The sequence below is a fragment of the Acomys russatus genome, chromosome 1, assembly GCF_903995435.1.
Source record: "Acomys russatus chromosome 1, mAcoRus1.1, whole genome shotgun sequence".
Taxonomy (NCBI): Eukaryota; Metazoa; Chordata; class Mammalia; order Rodentia; family Muridae; genus Acomys; species Acomys russatus.
In genome coordinates, this window is record NC_067137.1 from 95,109,024 (window position 1) to 95,124,651 (window position 15,628).

General features: G+C 44.8%; 1 protein-coding gene across 1 annotated transcript in view; it reads right to left on the reverse strand.

Annotated features, from left to right (window-relative positions):
* The window catches only part of Mlh3 (mutL homolog 3), a 35,725-nt gene extending 20,697 nt beyond the window's left edge, over positions 1-15,028 (reverse strand). The window contains exons 1-6 of the mRNA XM_051149460.1: positions 14,975-15,028; positions 10,836-14,151; positions 7,209-7,307; positions 6,108-6,193; positions 5,100-5,204; positions 2,827-2,899 (exon numbers count right to left, since the gene is read on the reverse strand). Coding sequence (XP_051005417.1) covers positions 2,827-2,899; positions 5,100-5,204; positions 6,108-6,193; positions 7,209-7,307; positions 10,836-14,151; positions 14,975-14,986 — 3,691 coding nt within the window. The 5' untranslated portion in view covers positions 14,987-15,028. The remainder of the gene's footprint in view (positions 1-2,826; positions 2,900-5,099; positions 5,205-6,107; positions 6,194-7,208; positions 7,308-10,835; positions 14,152-14,974) is intronic.
* Between the last annotated feature and the right edge of the window lie 600 nt (positions 15,029-15,628).

A 15,628-nucleotide genomic window follows, 5' to 3' on the forward strand; every position in this document is an offset into this window, starting at 1 on the left:
CCAGTCACAAAGCTCAACAGTGCCCAGCCCACCCCCAAGGTGGCAGCCGGTGGGAGGTCCTGGGTGCAGTATGGCGGCCTTTTATCCTGTTTATCTGGCTTTTCCTCCGTCTCTCTTCTGCCGGCGTGCCTTTCTACTCAGATGTTACGTGTTAGAGTTATCCTAGATTCAGGGCTTTTCTTCACTCTTTACATGTCTAGCTGGTAAAACTTACACCACCAATAACCAGCTTTCTGCTGATAACTCAAGTTTGCATCACCTGGTCAGGACACTCTAGTCCACCTCTGCACTTGCCAAACACACCCCTGCCATCTCCTCTTGAGTACTTCAAAGAGAACTTAGACTAAATGTGGATTTTTATCCTCCCAGCCTGCTCCAACTCCATCCAGTTGGCCACGGAGGTGAGAAACCCAGGAGCTCTCTTTGATAAACCCCCTCATACCAACCCACCACCAAGCCCTGCCGCCTTTATCTCCTGCCTTCCCAATGCAGCCATATTTTTTTGTTTATTTTTTGTTTATTTGAGATGAGGTCACACATGGTGGCCCAGGCTATACTATCGATCCTGGCACCAGTGTCGGTCAGTCTTCTGAGTACTAGACTGTTTGCACACGATACCACACTCCTTCCTAATGCTTTCTCCTCTCTGTCTATCATGATCCTGGTAACCATTATGTCTTAGATGCTGCAATGTTTTCTTAGCTGTCTCTGTGGCATTCCTAGAACTCCACCCGAACTCAGCCCATTCTCCATACTGCACCTGGAACAGTCCTTCTAAAACACAACATGATGCAACATATAGCAGCACTCCAAAGCAAACCATAGGATAGAGATTGTCCAATTGTTTCCAGCTAGTGCTGGGACAGAGCAAACACCCGGCTACTGCTACTCCCCAGCTTTATCTCCAGGGTTCCCGCCCTGCTGCCCCCTGACAAAGAGGGAACGACAAGTTGCTTATCCTCTGTCTTAGCTGACATGTTCACACCTCAGCCTCACTTTACCGAGAACTGTCTGCTGGCCTCCCTGACACAATCAAAAGTCCCAGTGTCAGTTCTTACAGTTTACAGAGAAACACTGTCTCGAAAACACCAAAACAAACAAACCAACCCACGGTTGAAACTTCAGGTGTTTCTATGATTATCTGTTTCTCTGTCATATCTAGCTTTTCCTAGAGCCTGTTACAATCCCGAGCAAACCACAGGCATTCACATAATATTTGCTGAATCATTTAATAATGTAGGAACTATTGTTTCATCAAAGCAAGTCACGAAGTGATTTTGTTTCATTTGTTTTAAAATTTATGGCTATGGGTGTTTTGCCTAACTATATCTCTGGGCACCCCATGCATGGCCGGTGCTCAAGGAGGCGAGAGGGGACTGTCAGATCCCCTAGGGCTTGAGTTACAGACAGCTGTAAGCCACCATACGGATGCTGGGAATCTAATCCAGGTACTCTGGAAGAGAAACCAGGGCTCTCCACAGCCAAGCCATCTCGCCAGACTCCTGATTCTGTGTTAAGCTCGCTTGATAAACCTAGCAGAACATATTATATACATTTATATAATGTTGTGGGTCTGCTAGTTTCTGGTGAAAGGCAAGCTCTGGGAAAAACAGAGACTTAAAGGTGCAGACTCTGACAAATGACTGAACACTGGCCATATGGCCTACTGTCCCCAACAATATAAATTTGTTACTTGTTGAGGCTTTTATTGGCCAAATAGGAATAAGTTTTTAGGCAAGGTTACATAGCAATCTTGGGGCACAAAGACAGCAAGCAGTAGTTAGCGTCAAAATGCATCAGCCCAACCTCCGACAGTGGCTATGGGTGACTCGCTGTGGCAGGAGCTGGAGGAAGGGTCAGAGGGTAAAGCACCTGCCTTGCGAGCATTTGTGTCAGAGCCTTAGAATCCACATGAAAATGCCTGGTCTGGCGCTGTATGCTTGTCATCTCACAGCTTGGGGGGGGGGGGTGGCCCAGCAAGATCCCTGGGACTCCCTGGCCAGCTTGCCTCACTGGTGATCTTCAGGCAAATTAGAAATCCTGTCTCAAAGGAGATGGACAGCACCCCTGAACGTGACTTCCATAGGTAAAGGTGAGCACCTGTGCATACACACATACAAGTCATTGAACGGGGAGGCTGCGAGCTCAGTGGTAAGACACCTGCTGTCAAGCACGAAGATGAAGTTTGGGTTCCTAACATCCACAGAAAGCCTGAATGTGGGGTGGCCCTCACCTTCACTGCAACAGCAGGGAAGCCTGGGACTGGCAGATGAAGCAGGGCATTGCTGGAAGCCAGTCCAGCAGACACAGCAGGCCGCAGGTTTACAAGAAATCTTGTCTCAAAAATAGGGTGGAAAGTAATGGAAGAAGAGACGTGAAGTTTCCTCTGGCCTCCCCCCGCCGCCCCTCCCCCATTTAAAAATCTATAACAAGATATTTCAAAGGGGTAGAAGATGAAATTCTCCCTTTACCCATATTCATTTTCATTTCTAAGGTGACTACTATTAATAGTGAGGTGGGTGTGGTGCAGTGTAGGCCTGGCCATCCCAGCAGGAAGGCTGAAGCATTAGGATCACAATGAGAGTGATGCAATCCTGGGCTTAATGTGTGTCTTATTTGTGTGTGTGCCAATGTATTTAAAGTTCATGTACTTTAAACCTTGTTTCAGATTTTTTTTTTTAGGTCAGTTTCCCTTTATCTGTTTAAATCACTGAAACTACAATTTCAAGTTGATGTATCCCACAACAAGAGCACCCTACAAGCACTCTAAACGGCAACTATCAGAACACCAGACGCTTCATTAAGGAAGCGAAGTTCCATGCTCACCTGCTTTGCCATTCTCTTCCATTCTTGTGCTCATTAAGCAGGCAATGAACTTGTTATCCACTTGCTGGAGAACCTGCCATTCATTGAGACAAATAATGTGACACTAACCAAAAACTGCCAAAGGCAACCTGCACAAAGAGATAAGACAGGCCTTACATGCTAACACCCACAGCGGAGACCCAGTGGAGGAGCCAGCTAGATGGCTCCACAGGTGAAGGCGCCCGTCACCACGCCTCACTACATGCTACTCGGCAAGTATGTGAACTCCCGCCCAATAAATGTAACACAGACTTATTTTAAAACAGAGTAAGGTGCTGCTGACTGTGAGAACGTTCTAAGGAGGGATAAAAGGGCGAGCGAGGAGCCAGGCAGAGGGCAGGGACAGAAGGGCACTTCCAACACTGCAGTATTTCTGCAAAGTTTCCAGCAGAGGTGCTCCGTAACACATGACCAGAGCCTGCTAATGAATAGAACCAAATTATTTATCTTTTTAAAGACAGTGTCTTGATGTATAGGCCTGCCTGGCTTGGAAGTGTCTATGTAACCCAGGCTGGTCTCCACCTCACAGAGATCCTCCTTGCCTCTGCCTCTCAAGTGCTGGGATTAAAGGTGTGCACCATCATGCATGGCCTAATCCTCAACTGTGAAAACAAAGGAAGAGCTATTTTAATAGCAGTAGCAAAAACCACTAGCAGCTTTCGACCGTGGGGCTCCTCTCTGTCCAGCCTCATGCTCCCCAATGGTCTCTTTCTGGACAACTGCTCTCTTGCTCTAATCCTGGGTCAACACCTGGGTAGTTTTCTTAACTTTGCCAAAGGCAAGGAGACAGGACAGTCAAAGCAGCGCACAGAGAACAGCGCTGTAAAGGACAAGAGACCAGGGGCCCTTTTGCTAATGAATTTCCCAGTCTATGGCTTCCTTAGCTGCAGCCTCACATAGACAGTCACTTGAAAGTGGGTATTTTTGCAGTTAAGGACAATGTTGACTCGTCAATAAATTTTTGGTATTTGTCATATTGTTATAAAACATAAAATACAAATATAAGCCTCTTTGGAAATGATAGGTGGTCCTGGACTATCAGCCTGAGCAAACCCCCCGCAAACCTGCTGCACTGTGACAGGCATTCTTGTTTGCTATTAGGGTTAGTCTGTAATTTTTTTTTCTGATGATAAAAATTCAAGGTTCCAGCTGGGCAATGGTGGTGTTAGAGGCCAGCTGGTCTACAGAGGAACCCTGTAGACCCTGTAATTATTGCTATTATTTTTTAAGGTTCCAGTCAGATAAAAAGCAAGGAAACCCATGTCTGATGGCATTTTGGTTGTCAAATTGACTATATCTAGATGTAACTAAAACCCAAGAAGCTGGCACACCTGTAAAGGATTGTTTTCTTAATTAAATCATTTGACATGAGAAGCCCCACTTTTCCTTCAGGTTGTCTGAGATGGGAAGATGCACCTTTAATCTGGACCACACCTCTGCGGGCGGCCTTCATAAAGGACATAGAGAAAGGGCGCTCACTTTCTTTGCTTGCTTGTCCTCACTCTCTGGCAAGTCCCTTCCTGCACTGGCATTGGAGACCACTTCGTCAGGATTCTGGTGTAAACTGAAGACCAGCTGAGACATCCAGCCTTGTGGACTGAACAACTACTGGATTCTTGAACCTTCTGGTGGTAGACAGCCATTGTTGGACTAGCTGGACCACAACTTGAAAGTCACTCTAGTAAACCCCTTTAAAATATTATATCTTATGTAATTACATATATATTATGTTATATATATATGTATATATATATACACACACACACATATATATTCATTCTATCAGCTCTGTTCCTCTAGAGAAGTCTGACTAATATAATATTCTTTGACTAATACAGTCTCATTAAAAAAAATTCAATTAGTTGGGCATGGAAGTGCACCCTTTATTTTTAGTTATTTATTTTGGTTTTTCGAGACAGGGTTTCTCTGTGTAGCCTTGGCTATCCTGGACTCACTTTGTAGACCAGGCTGGCCTCAAACTCACAGCAACCCGCCTACCTCTGCCTCCAGAGTGCTAGGATTAAAGGCCCAGCCAGTTAGTACACACTTTTAATCCCAGCACTTGGGAGGCAGAAGCAGGCAGATTTCTAAGTTTGAGGACAGCCAGGGCTACACAGAGAAACCCTGCCTTGGAAAACCAAAAGCAAAAAAAAAAAAAAAAAAAAGAGCAAAGATTCAACTTCACAAAGGCTGGTGTAGCTTAGTCACTGCATGGATTTTGGTGTTGACTTTACCTGCACGGAATGAATCATCTCTTTGGTGAAGCGATAGGGATACAGGACGTTGTGAATTTTAACGGCTAAACGCTCAGCCTGGCCACTGCTGACATTAACAGCAACCTAGAAAGACCCAGTAAAGACAGAACTTAATTTTTTTTTTTTTTTTTTTGGTTGTTTGATGTTTTAGACGGTTTCTCTGTGTAGCCTTGGCTGTCCTGGACTCGCTTTGCAGACTGGCCTCAACTCACAGTGATCTGCCTGCCTCTGCCTCCCGAGTGCTGGGATTAAAGGTGTGCGCCACCACTGCCTGCCTGACATAATTTAATTTTTAATGTCTGTGGAACTAATTTACCAAATCCTCATTTTGGGGGCTTGGAATCCACAGGTCAGCGGTAGAGCAGTGCCTAGCATATGCAAGGCCCTAGTCTCAACTCCTAACGCTGCAAAAAGTTACGACCAAAACCACACAAACATCTTGATATATCCCACCAGAAATAGGATGAACGTAGAAAATCTACAGATCCAAAAGGCTCTAAGGGTAAGTTGCCAAATTAACACAATTGTTATAAACACTGACAAAACCAGCATTATTTCAGAACATCTGTCCATGTTCCGTGATTAAGTTCCTCAAGGCATCTTAAGTGAAGAATCGGAAGTCAGTGCTTGTCTATCACCCGCGCTCCTCACCACGCCAGGTGCATGCTGTGACAGCACACTGCCAGGACACACACAACTGCTCCTGCACATAAGTGATTATTTTATCAAATAGTAACACTTATTACCACCCTGTAAGACAGGACAAATACATTCCCTCTTCACACTGAATGTACACGTTTAATCCAAAATTCCCGACCTTTACAAAATGCTGACTTCTCTCTACCCTAAACACTAATTTCCAAGTAAATCACCTGGAAATCTGCCTACTTTCCATTAATAATTACAAATCCATATACTCACACATGCTCATATCCAGCTGTCAAATTCAAATTTAAAAACAGGCAAGAAAAAGCACTGCAGACCTACCTCCGGGTAGCGGGCAAACACAGGGTTGCTCCATTCTGAGAACAAAGACTGGAGCGATTCGCTGACAACAGCAGCATCCACAGCATCTAGGACAAAGGGCAACAGCTACCATCAGGCCCTAGAAGAGTCAGTGTCCTTCCTACTACAGCCTCAAGACCGAAGACCGGACACATTGCCCTCTAGTCCACAAGTGTCAGTTTGCACTGTATCCCTGTATTTGTTTGAGACAGCGTCTTACTATGTGCATCTGGCTAACTCACTATGTAGACCAGGTTGGCCTCCCACTGACAAAGACGCCGCCTCTGCCTCTTGAGTGCTGGACTAAAGGCATGTGTGCTTCCACACCCAGCCCTGATGCTACTCTTTAAACTAGTATCAGGACGGCTCCTTCTGACACAGTTGTTCTCCAAATTATCTACAACAGTGTTTCTGGGGGCTGGAGAGATGGCTCAGTGGTTGAGAGGGCCTGCTGCTCTTGCAGAGGACCCAGGTCTGGTTCCTAGTGCCCCACATAGTGGCTCACGGCCATCTAACTCCTGTAGCAGGGAATTTGATGCCCTCTTCTAGCCAGGGCACTGCATGCACCTGGTGCACAGACATGCAGGCAGGCAAAAAACATCTGGGCATACAAAACAAAACTAAATACGACTTAAAAGAAGGATATTCCAAGTATGTGTCTGGAAAATACTACAGTTCAAATTTTCTTGTTGCGTTTTGGTAAACCTATACTTAGTCTATTTTAAGAAACGACAACAAAGTAATAGATTTCTTTAGCTTTTTTTTTTCCTCTCAAAGAACTTTACAAAGATCAAACTATTGAAATATTGAGACATTTGATCTTTAAAAATAAGAACCATTTCCCCAATCACAGGCACCACAGCCTATGCATAATCACCCAGCCCTGAGCTCTAGTCTGCAGAAGCAATTTCTGGTCTACACGCATGTACTGAATTACGTCGTCCTGTGTCAGATTGAGCCATGGGGATGCCTGGCTGCAGGGGCAAAGCTGGCGCGACCAAGCTGCAGAACATGACCCTGCCTTGTCTTCTGTATTGAGTGGGACGGTGTGTACCAGGCCCCATAGGCTGCCATTACCCTCACCTCTGCTATTTTGTCTTAGCGTAGTCCTCTCTTCCTGAGCTCTTGGGAGGAAAGGAAGAACAAGATCGCTTCTAAAAGGATGACACCTGTACTGAACCCCTAAACAAACAAAAACAAAAAAACAAAAAACAAAGAAAAATCTACAAATTTGAACTCAACAAATAAACTATTAAAAATTACATAAAAATCTTTCTCTACAAACTAAACAAAGACATAAGACAGAGTACTGAACGCTACACAAACCCCACAAGTGTCAATGACATTACCTGCTAACTTACATTAATGCGTTGCCTCTTTATTCATGAGCGGGATTCTCAGTAGCAGGGGAGGCAGCTCTGTGGGCTGGGGGCACACTAGACAATGCCTTGAGACTTTTTCATGGTCTTATCTTGGGTAAATGGCGCAGCTGCTGGAATCCAGCAGATAAAGTTGGGGAAGGGGGCGCTGCTAAATACCTTACAAAGTACAGTTACTCAGGAAAGCCTTGTCAGACACACGCTTGTGCTTACTAATCACCCACAACTTGTGCAGTCTTCACAAGCTCCCAACTGTGGTGTCCTTCTCCACGTCTCCGTCTGTCCTGTAACCATGACTTCGCTGTATTCCATAGTTAGCCCTTACAGACTGAAACGCTGAGGAGCCAGATAATCTACAGGGTGACAGCACCTGCCACAGGGTGACAGCTGACAAATGCTGACTGAATATGCATGGAGAATATGAGTGGGTGAACGGCACTCTAGTCAAACACCAAAGTCTGGGAAGAAACAGTTAAGTTCTGACCATCGTTCTGAAGGAAGGGCAGACTGGAGTCTTAGAAACCATGCCAAAGAGACAGTTTTGAAAAGGAGGGGGGTACATGGGGCCTGGAAAGATGGTTCAGTGGTTAGCAGCACCAGCTGCACTCCCAGAGGATCTGAGTTCAATTCCCAGCACCCACATGGTGGCTCTAGTTCTGTGGGATTTGATGCCCTCTTCTGGCCTCCATGGGCATGAGGCACGAACATGATGCGCAGACATGCATGCAGGCAAGAACACTCAAACACATGAAATAAAAATTTAAGAAGGGGGGTGGTGGACACATAACAACTACTACTTGAAAAGACAAGCCTGTTGGACAGACACTAAGGCAAGAGATTAGCCAAGATAAAGTTGTCTAAGTAAAGGACACTGAGCTGGGGTGATGTGTTTAACTGATATGAACAAGGCCCTGCACTAGAAAAAGAAGATATTTTTAAAGAAAAATATCCTGTGGATTGGGATAGGACATTACCCTAAATTTACCTTTACATAGTAACCTTTTGGTTTCATATAGCTCGGCTGGCCTCTGGTGTACCTAGGACAACCTTCAATTGCTGCCTCCACCTCCCAAGTGCTAAGATTAACAGAGCTTCAACATGTCCCTTAATAATTTATTGCATGTTTATTTTCATGTGTGGGTCCACCATGTCCTGATTTCCCACTGTAAAGAGCCATTTCCACGTGAAAGGAGGGGCATGAGGCACCATCTTTTCAACGAATTTGTTTCGATACTAGAATTATTTTTCATTTGGAACTTGACTTAATGTGGCTCTCAAAAGTTCACAAGATATGGCAACTCCAGATGCTTAAGTGGACTGAAGTAGTTTCAACATCTAAATCTACTTAACAGGAGCAGATGTTTATGTTGAATGTGGCAGCTAAGATTTCCCCCCTTTGTTTTGGCAACAACTACCCCACAGTTGACCGTGATCCAGTTATTTGTTGGCACTGTATCAGAAGCAGCTACATTTCAGGAAGATGAGGTGCTGCTGCCTTAGACAGTCCTCTCTGATAAGCGCTCGGCACACATGACCCAGACTGCAAAGCACAGAAAGATGCCTTTAGAGCAACTGGATAGTCTCAAGAGCAACATTGAAAGTAAAGGGGTTTTCTCCTCCTGTTAAATTCTCTACAAGTTACAACAGTGATTTTTTTTCCATAAGGAAAAAGATTTGAGAGAAAAAAAAAAACACTGAAAACTAAAGGATTTATTTAACCTTAAGTAAATCAGAACCTCTAACTAGAAATATTTATCCTAAGGAGACGTTATACTTTGCAATTATATTCATACAATTTACATTCTTTGACAGCATTCAGGACCTTTAATGGGGATGCATATTTAGAGTTTATCCTACTAGTGAAAGCCGAGCTTATAGCCAGATGGGAATCAGCTTTGCCGGCTCTCAACATCTGGCTCTCAACACACTGCCAAAACAACGTCACGTTTAATGTTGCCAGAGACCTGAGAACTCCAAGTCCTAGAGCAGGCTCTGCTGTTGCCTTGTGGCGTGCCCTGAGAGCCATGTTATCTTCAGCTTCTTACATCAGAAACACACACGTGAACTGACAGACATCATAGCGTATGTTTGGAAATTATGGCTATGCAGGCACCTATCTAGCCTGCACTTTGAAAATTGTCAGCCAAATCCCACTTCTAGGGGAAGTTCAGAGAAGCTCACTGCGCTGACCTATATAGATCTTTCCAACCTATACAGGTCTTTCCAACCGTGGGCTGGTAGCCACAAACGGAAGCAGGCACAACTCCCAAGATACATTTCTAGATGTGGATTTGGGAAAAAAGGGGAAATAGGGTAGATACGTACTGTGCATCTTTTTACCATTAGCAGTGCACCACTTTATTAAAGTGAAGTTTCCCTGGCCGTCCCTTGTCTCAGATGTGTCCTTCATCAGTCTTCCCTAAGTTTTTACATTTAAATATCGTTAAACCCAGAGAATCTCCATAAGCCTTAACCACAGTAGAGGTTTGGTTGGTTGGGGTTTTTTTTGTTTTTTCGTTTTGTTTTGTTTTGTTTTTTAGAGACAGGGTTTCTCTGCGTAACCTTGGCTGTCCTGGCCTCACTTTGTAAACCAGGCTAGCCTTGAACTCACAGTGCCTCCCAAGTGCTGGGATTAAAGGCCAGCCCGGCCACAATAGAGGTTTTAAAAACTGGCCCTCAAGCCAGGTGTGGTGGCGCACACCTTTAATCCCAGCACTTAGGGAGGCAGAGGCAGAGGCAGAGGCAGAGGGATTGCTGTGAGTTCAAGGCCAGCCTGGTTTACAAAGTGAGGCCAGGACAGCCAAGACTACACAGAGAAACCTTGTCTCCAAACAAAACAAAACAAACAAAAACAAAAAAACAAGGGGGCTGGAGAGATGGCTCAGAGGTTAAAGGCACTGCCTGCTCTTCCAGAGGTCCTGAGTTCAATTCCTCGTAACCACATGGTGGCTCACAACCATCTATAGTGAGATCTCATGTCCTCTTCTGGCCTGCAAGTGTACATGCAGACACAACATTGTATACATAATAAATAAATAAATCTTAAAAAAAAAAAAAAAAAACTGGCCTTTAGGATCTGGGTGTTATGGTACACACATGAGTCAAGACCAACCTGGCTACAAAGAGAGTTTGAAGCTGACCTGGTCAACACAGCAAGACCCTGAAGCATTATTCCCTGACCCCCAAAACAACAGCCCCCAAAAAGCAAAACAGTAAAACACAGCCTTCTAGTGCTGTCTGCTGAGGTCATCTCTGTGAGCAGTTAGATTGCTCTTTGGCCGTTATTATCTTTCTCACAGACATCTCACGACGGTGACTCCTTCATACTTACCATTCCCAAGCAGGACATCCACAGCCACAGTCGTTAGGTCTTTGGTACAAGCAGTCTGCACGTCTTCAGCAGGAGCAACGAACGTGCTAAGTCCTGTCAGTCTGTTGACGTAAACCATTCTTCCCAGGGCTACGTCAAAATGCTGCTGCCAATCAACAGAGTATGCTTTCGACTCTTTACTTTCGGAACACGACCCTGCCTCAGAGGCGTCGCTCTGGGAATGCATGCCATGTTGGCTGGCAGTGGTGCCTTCTACCTGACCTGCTAGCATTCTACTGGGAGAGTCAGGACTTCCTGTATGCTGTTCGGGAGCTTTCACAGGAACATCTGAACTTTTGCTGACTTCAGAATCACCACAGGGTAACAGCAGAGTTGTTCCCAGCTTCTCTGTGTCACCCATTTTATTGTTAGAATGTACTGCGCTGGTTTTATTGGTAGAATCATCCTGGGTGGCAGAATCTAGCGTTAGAAGTGTATCGCTCTCTCTTTTTTCATGCTTACTTGGTAACGATTCACAAAAATGTAAGTCTAGCCTAGTGCGCTGGCTGTTAGTCTTCCAGCTGGGATCTGAACCTGGACGTTCACTAACATGACCTGTCATCTCCACTGTCTGCACCTCTTTTTCAGAACCTTTCAGTCTGGATAATTTAGAAGCCAGTGATTCAGTGGATTTCTCAACATCCGAAGGCTTTCTGGTACAGTGAGATAACTCTGCTAGAGTAACAGGACTTTCTCTCCAAAGAGGTATCTGTTCAAAGCGATCTCCTTTGGAAAGTGACATTTCCTCTGAGTTCAGGACGTGACTTACGGGTTGACAAGTATCACAGGAATCACTGTGCTCCATGGAAGTGATCTTACAGCCATCGGGCAGAGCTAAGTGGCTCTTGTCTTTCACCAGAACGTCGGGTTCAACTTGAGGACTGAGATGGGTCCTGACTTCAGTGTTATTTTCCTCTTCTGTATCTAGGGAATTGGTAACCCTCCCATATTGCCTCTTAAACTTCTCTAAAGATCCCACTCGTGAACGCAAGCTTAGCTTCCTATGGACTGTGTGTTTGGCGGAACCCATCATCTTATCTGTTTTCTTCCGACCACGGGAGACATATGTACACCGTGGGAAGGAGGGTGTGTCAGGCAAAAAGTGACCCGTGTGTGATCCTTTACCACTTTCCTGAAGAAGAGTCACGTTCTCACCCATTGCTACTGGCTTGGTCTCTGTCCCATAACCTGTATTTGTTCTGCAAAATGTCCTGTTGGGCAGTTCAACAGTCTCTTTACTTAAAGTGCTTGTTAAATCGTTGCTGTCTGGAGTCTCAATTGCATGGTGTGTTCTATTTCCAAATGTTTCTTGGGCACTTACAGGGCCAGGTCGAACATAATTCCTAAATGAATGTTCTGTTTCAGTTGATTTAGTGTGCGCACTTTGTACCACATGAGTTATAAAGCCAGTGGAGCATAATTTAACTTGTCCATAACTAAAAACATTTACTCTTCCACGACTACTAGGCTCCTTTTTTCTTCTTTCCTTCTTCCTCTGAGTACTCTGTACTCTTAATAATGCTGTCTCAAATGGCAGAGCTTGGCACCCCACTTCAGTAGCATCTCCAAATTTCTCCAGTTGACTCTGAATCCCACTACTTGGGGGAATGCTGGCAGCCATGACATTAACAGTAGTACTTATTTTCTGTATTTCTAGGTCTGCCTCACTCTCCTCAAAGAGATGACATGTCTGAAGAGGTCCTGGAAACATTTCTGGACTTGTTCCACTTGGACTTTCTGAAGTCCTGTGTTCCAAGAAGGATTTTTTGCATTTCTTATTTTCTCCAGAGTCTGATGCTTCGACTACCTCTTCTTCCAACACCCCTGCTTCTAAGCAAGCAATGTTATCCATTTTACTATGACCCAGGCCATCTGACTCATAATTGTACAGTGAGTCCACTGTCTTTTTTCTGATAGTGTCTGAATCTCCAGAATTCTGTGTGTTTTTATTTTCTGTAGTAGCTATTCTTTTCACAGCTTTTGACTGCAAATTAAACATTTCATAGGAATCCAAGATATTATTACATGCTTCCTGGAAACTGCTCTGGTCACGCTTCTCCTGAGTGGACGCATGTGTCTGAAGAGTAGCACCAAGCAAACTAAAACCATTATCTTCATTAAATGCCTTAATATCTTCGCCTGATAATTCCACATATAATTTTTCTTGCTTTAAAAACTTCTTCACTCCTTCCTGAATACAAATCAACAGAGTATTCCAGTTCTGAAACTCAATCAGAGTTTTGGCTGGCTCCATGCACACGTCGTATTCACAGAATTGGCACTGCACATTGATTACATAGATCCCATGGAGCTCTGAGGCAGAACGGTGCCGAGGACTTGAATTCACTTGCCGACTGGTGGAGCCATTCTTTGGCCTGCATATAATATTTTCTTTTCTTAATAAAAAGTCAATGAGTTTATGCAACTTTGTCTTTAAGACTAGTCTTCTGTTCACAAACAAAAACTGCATATTCTTATTGTAGTGTGCTTCCGAACTAATGTAGCCACTCAACTCAAATTCCTTGTATTTAAAATGTATTTCTCTTAACTTTTGGGATTTGCCCAATCCATAAATCTGACAAAATCGAGAACATATGTCTTTGGTTTTAGGGAGCTGAAGAACCATGGAACCGGAAACATCATTCCTCAGAGAGAAAGACGTGGAAGGGTGCATGAGGGAAACAGCTTCTATCCTCTGCCTCACTTTCTCCAACTCTAGTCTGGGATCCATGCTTTTCCTTCTCACAGGTAACTGGTAAAACAGGTTATATGCTGTCACCGTCGTACCCACGCTCGGTCTGGTCAAGGCAGCTTCGCAAGCGCTTAGGGCTTTTCCATTCTGAAACGTTTTCACAAAGGCCTTCATTGTCCTGTTTCTCTTGGATGAGATTTCCACGGCACTAGCCAGGTCAGCTATGCTCGCCAGGGCCTCTCCCCGGAAACCGTAATACCGTGGGTTCTCCAAGTCCTGTACTGAGCTGCACTTACTAGTAAAATAGCGGCTTCCCACCTTCTCGATGTCATCCCCCGCCACCCCAAGCCCGTTGTCTATCACTTGAACTTGGAAGGTCTCCATATTCACTCTGATGGCCACGCATGTTGCTTCGGCGTCAATACTGTTGAGGGTAAGTTCCTCGACACACTGGCCTAAGGAGCTGATGGCCAAACCGGAACGCAATTTGGCTTGGACTTCATCTGACAAACACTTGATCATGGCAGGTAGACATGTGGAGCGAACGCCAGACACTGGCTTCCTTCTTTGACTGGAAACAACCACCTATGGGCAACGAAACAAAACATACACCCTACTAAATCTGTTACACAGCATCACTGCTCCTGTCAACTTTTTATGAAGAACTACAGTTTTTGAGGTAAATAAAATATTAAACCAAAATATGAAACAGAAGTATAGCTCTGTTTTCTAGACAGCGCACAAAACTCATGCCTGGTACAATGGACTTCAATTCCAAAGAAGCATTCAGAATTTTATAATTTTCACTGTTCAAGTGAATGCCCTAAAGTGAAATCGTAATTACACTTGATGTTGACCCATAAAGACGCTATTCAAAATTCTAAGCACTTCACTGAAAACAGATGCCTAAATTAAATTCAGCTAAGAAACATTTGCTAGAAATTACTCATGAAAAAAAGTCCAAGCTAGTTTCATAACATTTATACATTACACAATAACCATGGCTTTTAGAAAAACTTTTGAAGCGCTAAGGCACTGTAAACAGGAGGGTAAAACAAAAGAATGAAATTAAAAAGTCAAACATATCAAGGAGACCCATTAAGCCATTACTTTTGTCACGATTACTTTCTCAGGAAGGGGTGGGGACGGACGGGAGGGGGGGGAGGGTGGAGCGCGATGGGAACAGGTAAAATTCCTTTGATATTTAAATCCTGCTCCTGTGTTGCTTTCGGAAAAGCCCTTCCCTAATTACTCATATTCTGTTGTATTAATACTTTCGGTCTTTATATATCCCCCCAGAACACAACTTGGCATCAATAATGACGGCATGGGGTTGTCTGAATCTGATTTCAAGTTTTCTCGTAGGTACAAACAAAACCCTAAGATTCTAGGTCGTTAAAGGTCTTACTTCCTTCTTCATAAGCGGTAACAACGTGGCCGGTGGCAGGGCTGGCTTTTTAAAACCTGGGACTACCGGGGCTACAATTGCTTTCTAAGACAACTAACTTAGCAGTCGTTGGCAAACGGGGTGAATGTTTAATAAGCATTCTGATTACACCGCAGTCCTAGGGTCCAGTTATCAGGCGCCCGTGCAGGCAGGCCCGCGCCTGCGCAGTCCACCCGCCCCGCTGCTCCGGGGGACCCCGAATTCCGCCAGACAGGCCACGGCCGTCTTCTGGTGTTAGATGAGCTCCCGGGACCACAGTTCAGCACGTGCTTCCCCCCACTTCACCTCGAATCTCCTCCACCAATTCTCACCGACCAACCACCTCCGACGCCGGACGCGCGCTGTGGAGCATGCGCTTCTGAGATGCCGCGAGACGGCTTCCGCACGTTGTCTCAACCGCGCAGGCGCCAAGGTGGCCAAACTGCGTGCATCCCTTCACCTGGCTAGTTGTAATTAGTTCTCGCGCCTTGTTCTCTTTTGGGGTGGGGTGAAAGGCTGTTTCTAGTAAGTTTTGCTTTGTTCCCTTTCTCGTTCTCATCTCCTTTGCATATTCTAATATTTAGTTCGACATTTAATTTACTTATTTCCTTAGTCTTTGTTTGCTAGAGGGTAAAC